At 47.3% G+C, this 20,665-nt stretch overlaps 1 protein-coding gene across 1 annotated transcript in view; it reads right to left on the reverse strand.

The window, feature by feature from the left end:
• Abat (4-aminobutyrate aminotransferase) overlaps window positions 1–20,665 on the reverse strand; it is a 93,522-nt gene that overhangs the window by 7,271 nt on the left and 65,586 nt on the right. The window contains exons 6-13 of the mRNA XM_005084550.4: window positions 20,215–20,264; window positions 11,519–11,599; window positions 10,571–10,663; window positions 9,170–9,232; window positions 7,196–7,259; window positions 5,597–5,745; window positions 3,197–3,334; window positions 1,018–1,185 (exon numbers count right to left, since the gene is read on the reverse strand). Of these exons, the coding sequence (XP_005084607.1) occupies window positions 1,018–1,185; window positions 3,197–3,334; window positions 5,597–5,745; window positions 7,196–7,259; window positions 9,170–9,232; window positions 10,571–10,663; window positions 11,519–11,599; window positions 20,215–20,264 (806 nt within the window). The remainder of the gene's footprint in view (window positions 1–1,017; window positions 1,186–3,196; window positions 3,335–5,596; window positions 5,746–7,195; window positions 7,260–9,169; window positions 9,233–10,570; window positions 10,664–11,518; window positions 11,600–20,214; window positions 20,265–20,665) is intronic.

A 20,665-nucleotide genomic window follows, 5' to 3' on the forward strand; every position in this document is an offset into this window, starting at 1 on the left:
CAACTAAAACACTCCCAACCTCTCTTACAACGTGGGCTGGTCATATGCCCAGGTTTAAGTCACATGTTAGGAATAAAAGAACTAGCCTGAAGGGATGGCTCAGCAGTTAAAAGAGCATTCATGGTTTCTGCAGAGGACCTGAGCTCCTTACTTAGCACTCCCACTGGGTGGCTCACAGCTCTAGGGCTCTGAAGCTCTCTTCTGGCCTCTGCTGGCAGTAACATGCACAGACACAACAATTGGATAATCTCTGTCTCTCTGTCTCTGTCTCTGTCTCTGTCTCTGTCTCTGTCTCTGTCTCTGTCTCTCTCTGTCTCTCTCTCTCTCTCTCTCTCTCTGTGTTCATATGCACACATGCAGTGTATGTGTATGGTTAACAGGTGGGCTCTGTGAGACTCCGGACTGTCACTAACAGGCTCAGACCTTGGAGGGTGCCATGGTTTAAATGTAAAAATGTCCCCATAGGCTCATGTGTTTGAAAATTTAGTCCCCGGCAGCTGCTGGTGTTTCGGAAGCTTGTGGGACTTTAAGGGGTGTCCTTGCTGGAGGAAGTGGGCACTGGATCCACCTTAAGGTTTTATTGCTCAGAGCCACTTCCCCTGTCTCTGTTTTCTGACTGTAGATGCAATATGACCTGTCACCTCCTGCTCTTGTCACCATGCCTCCGGTCGTGATGGGTTACATCCCTTCAAATTGTAAACCCAAACTCTTCCTTAAGATATTCTCATTAGGTCACAGCAACGAGAAAAGTAACTAAGGCAGAGGTTTGCTTGACTTCTATGCCTGACCTGCCATTGGTAAAGCATTACAGAAATAATAAAGGTTAGATTGTTGTGTAAACTAAGGGACTACCAGAAACAGACACAAAGCATCCATTCTACAACAGCAGCTACTGACATTATTATTGCATGTGACTCTGAAGGAAACCTCTGTGCCACCCAGGAGACCCTTTGTTTCTTAGGTATGTAAGGGAACAGACATGTGATCTGAACAAGCAGAGCAAACCAGGATACTCACAGCACTTGGCCGGAACTCCTCCTTGTGGAAGAAGCCCCCCGTCATCATCTTCTTGCTGAAGGACATTACATCAGCTGGGTCGTCCAAGCCCCAGTGCTCGTGGGCCCAGAACTTGCCCGTACAGCCTCCTCCAGTCTGAACTTCATCTACCAGGAAGGCACAGCCATGCTGCTCCAAGAGCAGGGCAGGGAGAAACAAACACAGGTAAGCTTCCAGAGACCCCAGCCCAGCTGGAGCCCAGCTGTGTGCTCTAAACTGCAAAGCCAAGCCCCGCTTCCCAGCTATGCAGACCAAAACAGAACAGTTTGGATCAGAGCTGCATCTGAACACGCCCTAGGACTGCCCAGATGGAACAAAACCAGACCATGGAAGACTCCCCACACCATCTCAGAGCTCGGCTGCATGTGGCTGCTGCCGTGGGCTTGAGGCTGAGACGTCACCCCCTTCACAGCGGCTGCCATGGTTTCTGCATTGCCTAGATGCACTAATTCCTTATGCGTGTGAACTGGCTCATGTCCCATGTGTCTCATCTGTGAACCGACTGGTTTGATGTGTCCATTCTACATGTTACCATGTGAATATAAACTTTCCCCCACAGGCTCCCATGTTGAGCATTTGGTTTCTGGCCAGGGTGCTACTAGGATGTTGTGGAAACTTTAGAAGTGGGGGAATCTAGTTGGAGGAAATAGGTCACTGGGAGGTGGGTCTTTGGGGGGGGGTTAGAGTATCTCTTGATCACTTCCTGTCTCATTCTGTTTCCTGTCAGCCATAATGTGAACAGTTCTGTGTCGCATGTTCAGCTACCATGGTGATCTGCCAAGCATGTGGGGCCAGATGACCAAGGAGCAAAATCAGTCTGTCCTCTGGGGGCTTACTCTGTTTAAATCAAGTAATTTGGTTGCAGTGACAAAAAGCTAATGCATACAATGCCCAATCCATTAGACTGAAGAGTTGATGTTGACGCTGCTCCTTTTACATCTGCTGCCTATAGACCACAGTGGTCTGAAAGACAAGGTAAGTTCCAGAAAGAGAGAGCATGAGGTTGTGGCCATCTCAGGGATCTCCTTGCTGAACAAGTCCCGATGCGCTGGCTGGTCTTATGTCTACAAACTAGAGTTATCTGAAAGGAGGGAACCTTAATTGAGAAAATGTCTCCATAAGATCTGACTATAGTGCATTTCCTTAACTAGTGATTGATGGGGGGAGGGCCAAGCCCATTGTGGGTGGGACCAACCCTGGGCAGGTGGTTCTGGGTTCTCTAAGAAAGTAAGCTGAGTAAGCCAGGGGAAGCAAGCCAGTAAGCAGCATCCTCCATGGCTCCAACATCAGCTCCTGCCTCCAGGCTCCTGCCCTGTGTGATTTCCTTCCTGACTTCCTTCGATGATGAACAGTGATATGGAAGCTTAAGCCGAACAAATCCTTTCCTCCCCAACTTGCTTTTTAATCATGGGTGTCAGGGGATCTGACTTATTCTTCCAGACTCTGCAGGCACCGCACACACATGCTGCACAGACATACATGCAGGCAAAACACCCATGCACATAAGGTACAACAAATTAATGAAAAGAAAAACCCAAACAAATAAACTGACCCCCCAACCACAAACAAACTAAAAACCCCAGTACTTTGAAGGCTGTTTTTAAATTTTTTTGGTTAGGTTCTCACTCTATAACCCAGTCAGGTCTTAAACCCTCTACACAACACAGACTAACCTTGAACCTGTGATAATCCTTCTGCTTTGGCCTCCTGAGTGCTAGCATTGTAGGCTTGAGCCATCATGTCCCATAAAACTTTTATTTTTCTTCAGTGTTGAGGACTGAACCCATACCTTGTGCGTGCTACCCAAGTGCTTTACCAATGGACTAACTACAACTCCAGCCCCAGAAGCGGACTCAGCAAACTTACTTTAAATAAGAGTCACCCATGCCTCCTAGTTCAAGCCTGCACCCACCTCAGATGGGACACAGGGCTCTGTGCAAGCTGGGTAAACCTATCCCATTGAGCTATGCCCCTAGCACCAAGCCCAACTTCGATGCCCTCAATAAGAACAAATGTCAGTTTCTGCACAAATGTAAGTTTTCATGGACTCCAAGGCAGAAGTGGAATCAACTTTTTTGTTCTGGGAACTAAACTCAGAAACCCTTGTGGTCCTGTCCAGCCTCGTTTCAGGCACTCTAACCTTCCGGGCAATGTCTCTTAGCTTCCGAAAGAAGTCATCTGATGCATGGTTGTCTCCGCCCTCAGACTGAATGGGCTCCACGATGATTCCAGCCACTGTTCTCTTCTTTTTCCGATACTTCACAATCAGATCTTCTACCTAAACCCAGAAAGGGAAAGGGAGCTGTTCACAGATACAGTGGATTCCATGGATGGGCATGGAGGGAGGAATCTCTGGGAACCCTTTCATATTACATTGAAATGTGTCTGTGGTATTTCCCATGACAAGTGTGGGACCTGTTAGGAGCCACACTCTGTACAGGAATGTGCTCTGCTGTCACTGGGGCTAGCACCTATAGGAGCCTTCAGAAACCTCTCTTTCCTGATCTGTAAGTGGGCATACATGCTGGCCTCAAATTTATTATGTAGAGCCTGATCTGGTGGTGCACACTTTGATCCCAGAACTTAGGAGGCAGAGGCAGAGGCAGGAGAAGCTCTGTGAGGTCAAGGACTTCCTGGTCTGCAGGGTGATGTAGACAAACCTTGTCTTAAATTTTGTTTGTTTTTGTTTTATGTGGCCTAGTGTTGACATGTACTTTAGACTCCTACCTCTACCCCCAAACTCTGGGATCACAGGCATATGTCACAATGCCAGGCTGGGTAAGTGGACATATTTGAACAACCTACTGAAAAGGTGGGCGTAGCCACTACTCTAAGCTTGTCACTATTGTTACCTCTGCTGTGCTGTTATTGCTTTTTTCTGCTTGTGTGTGCAGCTCGTGGGAAGACATTTGAGAAGCTACTGCAAACCCATCTGTAGCAAAAGCAGACTGCAGCACTGTGGTTGCATGTTGTGGGTTTTGTGTTGTGTGGGCAGAACACTTAGGCTGACCTGAGAAGATGGCCCAGGGCGATAACACATGCCTGGTTGGGATGACAGCATACTGAGACATAAAATGGATTGAACTAAATGCTGCAACGACTGAGCTGTATGAGCTGTAACTCTCGCACTGCTACGCTGATGTAAAAAAAAAATTAACAATGATGGTGCATAAGAAAGGTACCCAAGTGTCCCCAAGTGGTTCTATATTTGAACTCTTGTTCTGAAGCAGGTATTATCTTATAGATGATGAGCAGATAACACTATGATAGTTTACTATTTGTTTAATAAATATTCAAAATTAAAAACAAAACAAAGCCCATGACTTAAGGAGTTTTTATGCAGATCACATACAATGTTCCAGGGGCTTAATATGAAAAACATTTTTATAGCTATTATAAAAATATTAATTACACATTGGGACCATATTTTTGTATATTAAGTTCCATAAACTGTTATGTCTCACTCCTGGAACCCCAGCACTGGCGAGGCTGAGGCAGCAGTATTTCTCTAAGTCTGAAGCCAGCTTGTGCTAAACAGTAAGTTCCAGGACAGCTTGACTAGAATCTCAAGAAACAAATAAAAGATGCTACTAAGATAAATTTCATCTACTTTATTTATGAAGACAGAGTCTCATATATTCTAGGATGGTCTTGAACTCACTGTGTAGCTGAGAATGACCTTGAACTTCTGATCCTCCTCACTATCTCTTTAGCACTGGGGTTATGGACATGCACCTCCACACCTGATTTTATGTGGAGCCCAGGACTCTGAGTGTCAGGTAAACACTTTCCTAACCTTGCTCCATCCCCAGTACTTTTCTTACTTTTAAAGCTCTGGTAACTAAGAAATCTATAGCTGTCTGTGCTACAAGCCTGACCTATGGTCCTGTCTCTTTTATTTACTGCTAAAAACCTACCACTCAGTACTCTGCTTAGCACCCTGTAGGTGTTCAACAAATCTTGGCTGAAGGTGGTGACATGCTTAAGAGGAAAGCCATCAGAGTTATTATCAATCCAATAACAATCCGATAGAGAGGATGCAGTCATTGTGGCTCCAGCAGTAAAACCCTCCCTATGCTTTCCCATTTCCTACATGGGGTAGATCAAAGGTGGCTGTTTCTGGGGAAATGGAGCCATGGAGGCAAAGCATTGCACGCCTTCCTCATTTCTTCCTAGTGCGACCTCAAATGGAACTTAAAGAAACCCTAGAACTTAGGGAAAGAATGCTAACCAGAGTATTAGACCCATGGAACACCTTTCCCTACCAGATATCTGTATTATTTAAATAAAGCTATTCTCCTTCATTTTGAAGTCACTTAAACTTGTCCCCAAAGAAATGGTGGAGAAATTGATACTAAAAGTGGGGATAAATGCTAGGTAGCAAAATAATGCCTCTTGTCTCTTCCCTTATGGAACACTTAAAGCATGAGGTCTCCATGTCCTTACTTCCCTCTAAGGAACACTACCCATGTCCTACATTTGTCCTCTTCTTGGCTCAGACTCAGGGTACTGAAACAGTAGGCTGTGGGAACCAGGTTACCTCTTCTAGGCAGCGGGCCTCCTCTTGCTGGTTGTCCTTCACAAACTCCTCCAGGGGATATTTCAGTCGTGGGAATGGAGCAATGGGCCAGTCAAAGGAAGGGATGTCAATCTTGTGAATTGCTTTGGAGTGTGTGGTTGCTAAGCATCCTGAGCCCAGAAAAGCAGAAGAGCAGATAGTTGGCTTGGGCAGTAGCATAGAGTATCTTTAAAGAGGGCATGATGAACTCTTTAGCCCCATGCATGTGGAACTTTGGATGGGGTGTGTGTGTGCATTTGCTTTATGATTTGTCACAGATTAAACCCAGTTGCTGAAGAGGAGAGACAAGAATTCAAAATTCTTGCTTGACGATTAAATGACCTTGGAAAATTCCTCCCTTTGCTGACTCATAATCCATATTTACAAACAGGCACAATCATCCCCTCTCTGCAGAGAACTGAATGGAATTTATGGGTTACAGGAGGGATGGATGGGACATTTTTATATTCTATGTCATTGTTATTTTCTTCATGTGTATGTATGTGTCTGTGTGAAAGTATGTCACGTGAGTGTAAGGCCTGAGGAGGCCAGGAAGGGCATGATACGCCCTAGAGATGGACTTGCATATGGCAGTGAGCCACCTGACATGGGTGCTGGGAATCAAAACTTAGGTCCTCTGAAGAGTATCGCACATCACAACCCTGGAGCCATCTTTGTAGCCCTGTATTAGAAGAGTATATTTGCCTTTCATATTGGAGACAGGAAGCTACAGGTGCATAGTGTTTTTCAAAACTATTTTAAAAAAATTTATTTTACATGTATGAGTGCTTTGCATGCATGTTTGTGTGTATGTGGGCTGTGGACTGGAGGAGGTCATCAGATACCCTGGACCTGGGGTCACAGATGGTTGTGAGCTGCCATGTGGTGGCTGGGAACTGAACCCAGGTCCTCTGCAAGAGCAACAAGTGTTTTTAACCACTGAGCCATCTTTCCAGCCCCCCTTTTTTCCAAATTAAACATTATATTTATTTGTTTATTAGGGTGGGTGAGTGTGCCAGCGTGTGCACTTGAGAGTAGGATGACAAGTAATGGGAATCCCATCTACCATGCAGGTTCTGGGGATCAAATACACGCCAGCAAGTTTGTGCCTTTACCCACTGAGCCATTTCAGCTGCCCTACATGTTCACAGTGCAACAGCCCATTGTGCACACTGCTGCTTGTTTGTTCTGAGTCAACCTTTGGCCTAGGTGGTGCTTAGGAAGGCTTGTGAGGCTCCACAGGGAGAGATAATAATGAGGAAAAAGTTCAGGAGGGGATATGGAGAGATACACAAACATCAGAATCTCAGAGAGGAGGTTGACTCCTGATCAGAGGACAATATGTCTTTGTTCTTACTCCTGGAAAACTTCCTGGCTGAAGACACACACACACACACACACACACACACACACACACACACACACACACACACACACACACCACATTTTTAATCCTCTGTCTCCTCAGACTGATTGATTCCTAGATATGAGACAGCTTAAAGACCCAGCTTTTGTCTCTGCTCATTATCATCTGTGGCAGTAGGCAGCATGAAGTCTGGGACCATACTGGTTCCTCCTTACCCATAGTCCTCCCGTGGAAAGCGCCCATGAAGGAGAGGATGCTGTAGTCGGGGCATCCAGGACTCTAAAATGAAAAAACGCAGGCACCAGTCACTACTGTGAGCCCTGGGGACTGTATGCTACTCAGTAGACCCAGATGAAGGCAGGTGTCCATCAGAACTGTGGTCCTTTCTGGTGTTTGTGTGTGTGTGGGGGGAGAGGTGGCAGGTCTGTGAACTAGATATTAGCAGTCATACCCAGTCTGCAGGTGTTCTGTTTTGTTTGCACCCTTCTTCAGAGGACTTAAAAGTTACAAATTTAAAACAAAAAAGTTCCACATCACTGTCTGGGCTTCTGGCTTTCCCAAGGTCTGCCCCGGTGATATTTTTCTATTTGGTGGCAGCCAGTGGCTGAGTGCACCACCAGACTCTCTGCCGATTGGGTGCTGCCAGCAGAGGGACTGGTTCTACGATTTCTCTGCTCCTCCAGCCTTCACATGCTCCAGGCTGCCCTGGCTTCCACAGCCCTGTGCTGTGAGGCTGACCTGAGACAGGAACTGAGCTGCAGCTCTCACTGAAAATGCATGGTCACCAGGAATGACCAAGGTGTCTGAAGACGTTGGACAGGGAAAACAGTGGGAGGAGGAACCCCATCTTTCCTCTCCTGATGTCAGGCAGCTGCCTGCTTGGGTCCCAGAGGCTCAGTAATCTGGTACATAAGTTTTAGCCACTTCCAAGCTCCCAGCAGATGAGGAGGTGGTGCCTATTCACTGTCCTTTACAAAGCACGCATTTGTTTAATGTGCATGGGATTTCGTCTGTGTGTCTGTGCACCACACGGATGCTTGGTGCCAAGGTGGTCAGAAGAAGGTATTGAATCCCCTGCGTCTGTAGTCACAGATGGTGGTGAGCTGCCCTGTAGGTGCTGGGACTCGAACCCGGGTTCCATGTGAGTGCTCTTAATCGCTGAGCCAGAGTTTACATTCTTTAATCTCTATCCAGTGAGAGACTCCTAAAAGGCTTCTGGCTCCCTTGTGGAGAACTGCTGCTGCCACCTCAGATGCCCCTAGCCCTGGGCTCTGCGATGTTGGAGGTCCCTGCAGAACTCTCCCTGAGAAAAGCTCCACGATCTCCTCCCATACATCCCAGAATACTCTCATCACTATTTCCTGTATATCTCCTGATTGTAAAGATAACAGATGACCAAGCTGGGTTGGTAGCACAGGGTTGCAATCCTACAATACTCAGAGGGCCTCTGCATGGTTGAGGCCTACAAGCGTCAGGTCAGCCTGGGCTTCATGGAAGCTGTGCTCTAAACACAACACAACAAGATGGCAACAGACACACATCATTAGGTACACTTTGATGGAGCTACTAAAAGTGAGGAATGAGGTATAAAATTGTTCCTAGACCAAGCTATTCTCAGACATCAAGTGAGGGAGAACCCCAAATGTAGCATCCTTTCTGAATGTGGCAGCCCAACATTTAACTGTTTCTTTTTCTTCTTCCATGCTTGGACAAAATAGGTGACATATATCCTTTTCTGGTTATAATTACTATAAACACAAGTGGAGTGAACACTCTAGTGCAGACATTTGTGCTGATGGTTTGGATTGTTCTAGACTTGAGCAGACATTCATGGTTTCTGTAGACTGTCAAATTCCAGAAGTTGTTCTGGGAAACTAATGGCTGATTATGAAGAGTGCCACTCAGCCTTGTACTAGGAAATGAACTCCAGGTGGCAAAGCATAGGGACTCCTAATTTGAAAAGATGGGAATCATTCAATTAATGGCCAGGGCAGGTCTTCAAATGGCTCAGCTACACCTACAAGATAATTACATAACGTGTGTGTGTGTGTGTGTGTGTGTGTGTGTGTGTGTGTGTGTGTATGTGTATGTGTGTGTGTGGTGAGTGGTGGGGTACCAGGATCAAACGTAGGTTGTCAGGCTTGGAACTAAGTTTGTTTACTGAGCCACCACCGATGCTCTGCACCTACCTGGTTGACCATGCAGGTCTCCAGCTCCTCTTTTGAGAAACCTCTCTGCCCTCGTTCTTTACTCTTCCAAAACAGAACAGAGTAGAATTAGAAACACACTTGGATAAAAGGGGTGTGTCCCCTCCCCCCCACGGTGATGCTTAATCCAGGTAACCAGAGTATGTCCTTAAGGGTTGACTTAATGTTCTATCATGACACGTTTAGACAGACATATGACACTAATTGAGCTTGCAATGAAATAAATGCAAGCATTGCTACATTAATATTTTATCAGCAGCAACCAGGGTTTGTTGAGATGGGACAATTTATGGCAGGAAAAATTATGTGACTGTAACCCTTCTGGCAGGAATGAAGACATTTGGCTGTCAGGCTATTGAAACAATGGACCCTCAAGAAATTGAAATCCCCCTGGGCTCTCATGAGAAAAAAAAGCTAAAGCCCAAGGGTTAAATTAGAGGAGGAAACCTGTCTCCTTAAGAAAGATTTATAAATTGTCAGAACCTTAAAGGAGAGATTAGAACTGAGACAATGGTGGGTGGGACCACACCTAGAATTGTCCAGAACTGCTTAGTTAAATAGATCTCTTCTACTTAAACCTAAGTTTCCTATCCAGACCTGGAAGACAGACTTGATGTGTGACTGGGCCTCTTTTATTTGTTCTCTTCCTGATGTGGCCACATTGAATAAATCTTCATTTTTTTGCTTTTAACTATTAATTTGTCTCTTTAATTGACTTCTTGAGAACAGATGGCTAAACCTGCCTTGTGAGGCTCCATCCTAGTAAGTCCAGTAACATAACAGCATTCACAACAGAACATAAGCCTTTTGTGCCAAGTCACCCTGGGATGTTGGGAAAGTTCCAACCAAGCTCTTTAGACCAGCAATTCTCAACCTGTGGGTCAAGACCCCCTCACAGGGGTGATCTAAACCCATCAGAAAAGCCGGGAGTTGGTGGTGTATGCCTTTAATCCCAGCACTTGGGAGGTAGAGGCAGGTGGATCTCTGTGAGTTTGAGGCCAGCTTGGTCTACAGACAGAGCTCCAGCACAGCCTCCAAAACAATACAGAGAAACCCTGTCTTGAAAAACCAAAATACTAGTACTACTACTGCTACTGCTACTACTACTACTACTACTACTACTACTACTACTACTAAATAAATCCATCAGAAAACATAGATATTTCCATTATGATTCATAACAGTAGCAAAATGACAGTTGTGAAGTAGCAATGAAATCATTGTATGATTGGGGGTCATCATAACATGAGGAACTATATTAAACAGTTGCAGCATTAGGAAGGTTGAGGACCACTGCTCTAGATCATATCCAAGTTGAACACTGGAGGTTGGGGGGTCAGAGTGGGGCTGAGTCAGTGTGGGCGCTCCTGCCCCAAAGCTTACCCGGTACCACATAAAGATGGTCTTGAATGCATTCTCATTGGAGCAGGAGCCACAGGCCATGGTGATGAGCTGGGACATGCCTTTGGGTGCCACCTGCAGAGGGAGCCCACTGTGAGTAATTCAGACCCTATTTCTATCCCTGGAGATGAATCTTCCAGCATTGGTGGGAGGTTGGGAGAAAGGGAACCAGAGATGCGCCAGAAACAGCAGGCTGGAAGGGTGGGTTCAGTCTTCTCCAGGGTGGAGGAGAAGCCCAGGGAGATCTTTGAGGTTAGCAGAGTGGAAAGAAAGCAGGAGAAACTCCAGTGGAGCCTGGCCCAGTGTGGTTGTGTACACTCAACCATCTCAGCACCGGCTGGGAAAACATAGTGACACTCTGTCTCAAGTTTTAAAAATACTTTTCTTGAGATCTGGAGATGTGGCTCAGTTGGTAGAGCACTTTCCCAGCATGCACAAAGATCTGGGTTCAGATTCCGAGCTCTGCATAAAATGGGTATGTTGGCACACTCTTTTAATAAGTAGATCCAGGAGGATCAAAAGTTCAAGGCTGTCCACATAGTGAGTTTCAGCTTTGCCTGGGCTACATAGATCATACATTTGAGGCCATTCTGGGCTATAGGAGATCTCTTTACACACCCACATACAAATTATTTATGAATCAGGTAAAAAGTTGATCATTTCGGCAAAGCTGTCTCTTATCTCCTCCCTCCCTCCCTCCCTCCCTCCCTCCCTCCCTCCCTCCCTCCCTCCCTCCCTCCCTCCTTTCCTTCCTTTTGAGGCAGGGTCTCAGGTAGCCAGACAGCTACTGCAGCAGCTGCCATCTGCCCACCCATCCTTCCTGGCTGTGGATCTCATCCTTCATGGACCCTGCCATGGCCATCTCTGAGGACAGACAGACATGATGGAAGGTGGACTACAAACACCGGTGGGGTTATCCCCCAAACTCACCGACATCAAGGACTCCTGGAGTTTGTCTACAAAGTTCTCTGGAGGCAGGATGCCTAAGGCAGGCCTGTTGATGAAAGTGCTCTGTAAAAGAACAGCAGCAAATGCATCAGTTCTTGGGGTCCAACCCAGGTCCTCTTCCACATTATATAGTTGAGGGGGTCAAATAGGCTGTATCTGGCACTGTAGGCTCACTGATGTTCTTTTAGTGTTTTCAGGAGACGAAGTCTCACATAGTACAGTCTGGCCTGGAATTCAATATTGTACCTTAATTTTAAAATGTGTGTGTGTGTGGGGGGGGTGTACTATAAGCCCATAGCAGGGGCTGGAGAGCTGGATTCGTAAAGCACCACGCAAATGCAAGAACCTCAGTTCACATCCCCAGAACTCATATAAAGTCGGATGTGATAGTGAACATCTGTTATCCCAGTGTCCCTGTGTCAAGACGGGAGGAAGCGATGAGAGAATCCTCAGAAGCTCAGGCCAGCGGCCGGGAGTGCACAGTGTGGAACGAGGAGGAAGATAGGGACTAACACCTGAGACTGCCCTCTGACCTCCACATATGTGCTGTGGTGCATGCACCCTTGTACACTCACAGACATGCAAGTGTACACACACACACACACACACACACACACAAAGAGAGAGAGAGGGGGAAGAGAGAGAGAGGGAGAGGGAGGGAGGGAGAGGGAGAGAGAGAGAGAGAGAGAGAGAGAGAAAGGGAGAGGGAGGGGGGAGAGCAGACAATGATTGTGAGACTTCTAAATAGAATGGAGGTATGTTGGTGGAGCTGGCTAAATAATAGAGAAAAAAAAAGCCAGAACATCACAAGCATCTTTACATCAATCATCTCGTCTCCCCTATTTTGATAGGCGAGGGTCCAGAGAATTAATTCCCTCTGCAAGGAAGTCAACAGTGTGAGTTGATGCTGAACTGATGTTTGCTCCTCACACCTGTTTGTCCAAAGATGAGTCTGCCCTGCCCTGTGGCTCCTGGGAGGTCTGTAGGCTAAGGAAGACAGCATGAACACATTTCCAAAGAAAAGGGAAATGTGCATTGACTTTTGAATTCTGATAAAAATTTGTCTTCAAATGGCCTCTGGTTGAGGGATAGTATTGCAAGCCCCTAAGTAAGGCAGGTGCCTTTAGGAGTAAAATCCCATGTTAACACACCTTCGGGGGCTGGAGCCAAAGCTCAGTGGTAGGTAGGAAGCTCTGGGTTCCACCCTCAGCACCACAGGCATCATGTGTGCTGGCACATCTCTGTAACTCAGAGCTGGGGAGGTGGAGGCAGGAGGAGCAGAAAAGTTCAAGGTCATCCTCACCTACAAAGTCAGTTTGAAGCCTGGATACATGAGACCCTGTCTCAAAAATCCCCAAGCAAAACAAACTTAACGTTGTTAATGATAAGTCACTTAAAACAAAGCCTCAGCTGGGCGGTGGTGGAGCACGCCTTTAATCCCAGCACTCGGGAGGCAGAGGCAGGCGGATCTCTGTGAGTTCCAGGCCGGGCTTTACCGACAGCCTCCAAAACAATACAGAGAAACCCTGTCTCGTAAAACCAAAAAACAAAACAAAACGAAACAAAAACAAAAAACAAAAAATGAAGCGTCAACGACTTTACCTTTAAAATGGAGAGAGCACTCTGTGCACATCTTTGCTTGCAGGGGTTCTAGGAACACTCCAGGAGGTCATGACTTCCTACCTGTGGCCTTGCTCCTTGCCCCTTTCCACCAGGAGAGAGTGATCCCAAAGAGCATGCAATAGTGAGACTATGGAGGAAGCACAGTCCCTCTGGTCATCTACTCCCTGGCAGTCACTGGGCAGGGCCTTTCTGCATCCTTAAGATAACTTATAACCGGTCAGATGAGCAACTACAGTATTGGGGGCAGGAGTGTCATACTTTACAAAGTCAGTGAATTCGGAATAGTTCAGGATTCCAAGAGGGTGATGAAGGGAGCGTTCTGGGCTTGGGAAGCCAAGGACACAGTTGGAGGCTGACCAGGAGTCAAAGTTCCTTCCTTGTCTGGATGCTGGAGCTGGCCCTCCTGCCAATGACCAAACACACCTGGGGTGGACTAAGGGGATTGCAGTCCTGGGGACTCACCCACAACATGTACCTCCAGGGGCTGGTCACAGAGAGGCTACTCAAGAGACAAAGAATGGGGTCACACGGAAGTGGGCCTGGATTATAAAAGGGATCACACTAAATGCAGCTTGGCACCTTGGCTTGGAATCTAGGGCACATTATAAAAGAAAAGTACTGTGTAGACTGGGGAGTTCCAAGCGACGTCTGTGGCTTGGCCCTGAGCAGCATCAACTTGTGTGCATTTGGTAAGTGACCTTAACTTCAGGGGCAGCTGGAGAAAGGAGGTTGGCAGTTTGTAAATCAAAAAGTATTCCCTTGCTGTGGTTAAGAACATTTATTATAGCTGGGCAGTGGTGGTGCACACCTTTAATCCTGGCACTCGGGAGGCAGAAGCAGGTGGATCTCTGTGAGTTCGAGGCCAGCCTGGTCTACAGAGCGAGTGCCAGGATAGGCTCCAAACTACACAGAGAAACCCTGTCTCGAAAAACCAAAAATCAAAAACCAAACCAAAACACTCCCCCCCAAAAAACCAACCAAACAAACAAACCCCAAAACAAAGAGGAAAAAAAAGAACTCTGATTATAAAAAGTAGGATGTGGTGTAGATTCTTATCAAGCTCAGGCCATCCTGGTGCACACAGAGAGGTCGAGAATGAGGATACTGCTCCATTGGTATAATGCTCACCTATCATGCACAAAGTGCTGGGTTCTATGCCCAGCACTACAGAAGTGTAGCATGGTGGCTCATGCCAGCAATTGCAAGCACTGGGGAAGTGGAGGCAGGAAGCTCAGAATTTCAAGGCTGCCCTTAGCTATTGAGGGAGGTTGAGGCCAGTCTAGATCCCAGAAGACTATATCAGAAACACAAACAAACCAGAACAGACAAATGGAGGCTGTACTGGGGTGTAGGGACTTCTCAGACATTTACTTGCCTCTCTTGGACATGATCAGATAATAAGTTCAATGCAAATCTGAATGGTGCCATTGCTGTACTGGGGGAGACTCAGGACAGGGAGGCCCCAGCAGTCATTCTCCTGGTGGCTTTAGGATGTGACCTGGGCCAGTAGAAAGTGGCACAGATCTATACCTTTGTTCCTTTTCCTGCTTTGTGACCCTTCCTTGTGGGACTAGGAGATACAGAGGAAGCAGGGAGGATGAGGAGTATCAACCATGAACTTTCCTCACTGCTGAGAACCAGAGAGGTCAGACAATTTGTCCCAAGACACACAGACAAGACTCCAGTGTGGGCTTCCTGGCTTCTGATGACATTCTGGGCCAGGCACTCCAGGCACCTCTGCTCAGAAATGCTAATTCTGGGCACACATTTGCTTGGCACAACTGAAGACATTGGTCTGTTAGCAGGGACCTTAGAAAGCATTTCTTTCTGGCTTGACCTGCTCATGGGGCCTGTGGGATATCAGGAACATGATGAGACCAGGGTGGGAGCAAAGTGCTGTCATGGGCTGCAGGGAAAAGGCCCCTGGAGAGAGATAGGCTGGCTGGAATCTTGATCGCCTGTCTGGAACCAGAAAAGATGTGGGGGCGGTGTTCTTGCTTGACAAAGCATGGCATTAAGAGCAGAAGATATCTGGGACATGTGGCTGCAGAATCAAATGAGGACAGGTTTCCAGAAGGCTTGCCACCAGCGTAGCTGTCTTAAAGTGCAGCAAGGGGAGACCTGGCTTTGGCTGGGCAGCCTTGGGTAAGTCACCTAACATCTCTGAACTTCAGGGCTTGCAAGGTATTGATAGAGAACCTTGAAGAGAGAAGGCATAGAGAGAGTACAGAAGAATGGTAGATCAGCCTGGATGTGGCAGACTTGGCCGTCTGCTTGCATCCATCCCAAATACAGGGAAGTCCGACTGCAGCTGTTGCTCATGGAAGGGTGACTATGCACAGACTGGTCCAATACACAGTGCACAGAGTCGGGGAAATGTATTGAGATGGCCCTAAAGACATTAGAACTGGGATGGAACCCAGATAGATGCAGGGGACGGTATCCATTTCTGCAGTGACATGGAATCACTGGTTTCACGGTGGTGCTGTTGTGGCCCAAGTGGGCTAATAGGAAGCCAGGTGTGACGTGGGATCTTGTGTCAGTGGGGAAAGCTCTTGTTGGGCAAGCATGAGTACCAGAATCCAAGCACACGCTTGGTGGGCTTGGTGGTCCACCTGTCATTCCAGCCTTGAATGGAATGGTGGGTGGGGGGTATCCCATTGCAAGCTGGGGAGGTGAAGGTGAGGACCCGCTCTTGCCTGGGTAACATGTGACAGGCATGTGGGGTAGGCAGAGAAGGTTCCTGTAAGAACGGGGAGATGTGGTTGCAAAAATCAGAATCCTTGGGTCTCGACGTCATGTGTTGTTGGGAAGACTGCCTCCGCAGGCAGCTGACACTGCAAATATGTGTGACATGTTTGTTGACACATTCTTTCAGCACCAGCTGCCAAGGCATCTGGGATCTGCACAAGTTTTAAAACAAAGCAGTTTTGGTCGTAAACACAGCCTCTGAGCCTTTGGCTTCATTGGCCACCTTCTCAGGATTCCCCTCGCACCTGCTCAGTTAACTGGGGGCGAGTCTGACCTCTAGTCCCTTCCAGGCAGGCCATGCCAACTGATCACGGCTCTTTTAGGAGATCTTTGATTCTGGGATCTAAAGGACTTTTTGGAACTGAGTCTTTTGTAGCCCAGGCTAGCCTTGAGTTTGTTATATAACCAAGGCTATCTTGGAACTTCTGATATCACTGCATCTACCCCCTGAGGGCTAGAAGTACAGTCATGCACACCACACACTGTTTGCACAGTGCCTGGGATCAAACCCAGAGTTTCATGCAGGCTAGGCAAGCACTCCACCAAGAGTTACATCCCCACAGATAAGAGTGGAGTTCAGTTCTTGACTAGGACTGGGCTTTTACTGTCCCCTGCTTTCCTAAAGGGATCAAGTTACCTGGCATGAGTGGACAGGAACTATGAAGTGATGGAGACCCCCCAGCCCCACCCCCATGCTGGTGGGAAGGGAAGTCAGGCCAGTAAGTTTGCAAACTAGCAGGATCTGCAGAAACAGAACATGAACACCCACCACCGCCACAATTCTGCTGCTAGCTCTGTTATCCAATAGAAACACACAGTGGATTCTACAAAGGACATGGGCTCCACCACCCACAGCAGTCATCTTCCTGAGAATCCCAACTGGAGGGCAGATAAACTGGTTGCTGTGTATTCACACAGGGCAATGCCATGAAACCATTGAAAGGGGTGAGGATGAATGTCCACATGATTTTTTGCGAAAAATAATCAGACATGATAAAGAGTGCTTGAGGAATAATCCCGTCCATGGGGCAGAGAAGAGGAGAGAGGGGCAGGGCCTGTCTAATGTGGATGGCCGAAGTCACAGCGGGGTGACCTGTTTTGATCCATGTCACTATCCCTACATTCTCAGAGGGAGGTGAGGCACATCAAATCCTGCTATACAGCAGACTCACTGTGGGGCGTCAGCGCACCAGCACTGCAGGAGCAACCGTAGGATGCTAGCTCTGCAGATCCTTCTAACCCCCAGGGCCACGCCCACATCACCAGGAAGTTGTCACAAAGGCTCCTAATGGGCACAGCTAGGGAGATAGCTCTCTGTTTCCTTTTGGGCCCAGTGTGACCACATGAGCAGGTGGTGACAGACTTCAAGGAGTCCAGGAAGAAAGGAATCTGCCAATAGGCTGAATGAGTCTCTCTAGCCTTCAGCTGGGAGCCTGGGAGGCCTGCTCCTAGGAGCAGTGTCCACAGCTAGCTCAGCAGACCCTGGGCCCGAAGCAGGGCCACACAGGTATTGCTCTGAGTTTATTGTCGTTTTGAGACATGTAGACCAGGGTCTCATGCAGCCCAGGCTGGCTTCAAACTTGCTTTGTAGATGAGGATGAACTTGAACTCCTGATCCTCTCCTGCCTCAGAGTGCTTGGATTATAGGCATGGGCCACTATGGGTAGCTCTCGGGCATTACTTTAAATTAGAATTGTCACCATCTGTTAATATAGTGATTGAAAATGAATATATATATATATCTCAGTATATCAGTTTCAAAATTGCATTGTAGTGAAACAAATAGGAAAGTAAAATTTCCACTATTATTAATTTTTTAGACAGGATCTCACACAACCTTTCTGGTCTCAAATTTGTATATCTGAGGGTGCCCTTGAACTTTTTAATCCTCCTGCTTCCATTTCTCCAGTGTGGAAATTATTATTAATTTTTTTCAGACAGGGTTTCTCTGTGTAAGATTTGGAGCCTGTCCTGGGAGCACTCATTCTGTAGACGAGGCTGGGCTCAAACTCACAGAGACCTGCCTGCCTTTGCCTTCCAAGTGCTGGGATTAAAGGCGTGTGCCACCACCACCCAGCCAGTGTGGAAATTATTGGTATTCACCACCATCCCTGGTTCCATTGAGTGGTGTGAATAGAACTCAGGGTTTCCTGCATGCTGGTCACTTTGACAGCTGAGTGGCATCCCTCACCCCAGGAAAGTGACATCTAAAAGGACCCTCAAGGGGACAAACCTGGGAAGCTATGGGATTCTTGGACAGATTCACTGAGTACACCAAGTGGGGACCCACATCTCCTCATGTGTTAAACTTTAGGACCATGGCTTCCCACCAGCTCTTCTTAGCTTGGGCTTCTCGGCCAAGGTTACTGTACCCAGCAGGGGACAGGGGAAGTTTAGCCATTTCTAAGATTTGTGTGTGTGTGTGTGTGTGTGTGTGTGTGTGTGTGTGTGTGTGAATGACAAGAGGCCCCCACAACATGGAATGGCCTGAATCTAAACACCATCAATGCCAAGCTGAGAAAATCTATTGAAGGGTGAACTGTTTTCTTCTTGTTGTTGCTGCTGATGTTGTTAGCTAGACACAAACCTACACTTATCTGGGAAGAGGGACTCGCAGTTGAGGCCTTGTCTCTGACAGATTGGCCTGTGAGCATGTCTGTAGGACATTTTCTTGATTAATGATTGTTGTGAGAGGGGGTGGTGCCATTCCGTGGCTGTGGTCCTGGGTTATAAAAGAAGACAGGTTGAGTAGGCCGTGGGGAGCAGCTAGTAAGCAGCACCCCTTAAGTGCCTCTGTGTCAGCTCCTGCCCTGACTTCTGTCAGCGACGGACTGTGACTTTAAGCCAAATAAACCCTTTCCTCCCCCAAGTTGTTCTGGTCACTGTTTTCTCACAGCAACAGAAATCAAACTAGGACAAAGGTGGTGTGAAGTCCGTTGCTACTCTGGTCCTACCTCAATCCTTCCCACTGCTGTCTCTGCTCAGGCCAGTCTGTCTTTTATTCTTCAAGCATGCCTCACCATCACTGGCTTGGTACCTTATAGCCTCTCCTCCTTCAGATCTCTATTTAAATTCACTTCCCTGGGAAGTCTTTCCTGCTCCATCACAGATGAACTCAGTCCTCTGGATTTATTTCCAGCATTTCCACTGGCCCATGTGGCCTTGGGGCAGCATGTTGGTTAATATTGATTGTCAACTCGACAGGCTCTAGAATCACGTCTGAGAATGCCTGTGAGGGACTTTCTATAACTCCTGTTCCTGGGGAATCTGAAGCCTTCATTTGGCCTCTGAGAGTACTGTATACATAAAATTCTCATTCATCATACACATATATACATTCAAAGAAAAATAAAAACATCTTAGAGAGCAGAACACAATACTCGACATATACTTCGCCGTTCATGTATGTTCAGTGGTTATCATTGTCTTGAGCCTATTCAGCACTGTGTCCTCTGCGCCAGTAGCCTATATGGGGTGAAGTGACAGTCTCCATGGGAGTGAGGATGGTGAGTTTTTCTTGCTGTCCTAGTGATTAGTACCATAACTAAAACAGCTTTGGGGAAGAAAGGCTTATTTGTCTTTTTTGTTTGTTTGTTTTTTTGTTTGTTTGTTTTTGTCTTTTTTGTTTGTTTGTTTTTTTGAGACAGTTTTCTCTTTGTAACAGGTCTGGATGTCCTGGAACTAGCTCTATAGACCAGGATGGCCTCAAATTCACAGAGATCAATCAGCCTGCTTCTGCCTCCTGAGTGCTGGGATTAAAGGCGTGCGCCACCACCGCCCGGCTTGCTTAGCTTTTTTAAAAGAATAAAATTTATTTTATGTGTGTCCCTGAGTGTACGTATGTGCATCACATGCATGCAGGAGCCTGTGGAGGTCAGAAGAGGTATTGGATGCCCTGGAACTGGAGTTACAGATAGTTGTGAACAGACATGTGGGTACTGGGAATCCAACCCAGGTCCTCTGCAAGAGCAACAAGTGCTCTTAACTATTAAGCCATCTCTCTAGTCCCTCAGCTTGCTTCCCTGTACACCCCAGGAACACTGCCCCCACAGTGAGATGGACCCTCCCACACCTATCACTAATCAAGAAAATGCCCCCACAGATACGCCCACAGAACGACGGGATGGAGGCATTTCCTCTGCTGCGAGCTTCCCCTCTTCTTGGGTGACTCTAGTATCTGAGTGCCCGGCACAGGGTACAGGCTCAGCAAAGATCTCTAGAGCTCTAGAACCATGTCTAAAGATGCCTGGTGAGTCTGGTCATGAGCTCTGTCTGTCCTTGGTCTGCACATCAGGGACACATACCACGTTTTGAGGCTGTTGGATGAGTTTCGCCAAAGCTGGATGGTTATAACCTGGGGAGAGGAGGTTACAGTAAGGTTAAAAAATGCCACCACATCTGAGGTTTCCCCTGCCTCAGTTGCCCCCCCCCCGCCCCTTGCTTTCATCTCTGAAACACCCTGTTACTCAAAGGCTCTGACCCTTGACTAGAAATCTCTCTCAGTGCAGCCTGGAGAGCTCCAAGTTTCCTGAGGACACTGGGATGTTTGTCCATGTTTGAGACCTGCTGGACCAGTGAAAGATGAGGAGGTAAAGGCAAGGTCCATGCCAGTGTGAACAGGCCAATGTGACAAACTGCGTGCGGTCCTACCTCATTTCCCAGTGGCTCTGGGCTGAGGTGAAATCCAAGGGACACCACCTGCAATGTGACCGTCATATCACATGCCACATCCTACCTTCATATACACATGCATGT

The sequence above is a fragment of the Mesocricetus auratus genome, unplaced genomic scaffold (genome assembly GCF_017639785.1).
Source record: "Mesocricetus auratus isolate SY011 unplaced genomic scaffold, BCM_Maur_2.0 Super-Scaffold_100007, whole genome shotgun sequence".
NCBI classification, from domain to species: domain Eukaryota; kingdom Metazoa; phylum Chordata; class Mammalia; order Rodentia; family Cricetidae; genus Mesocricetus; species Mesocricetus auratus.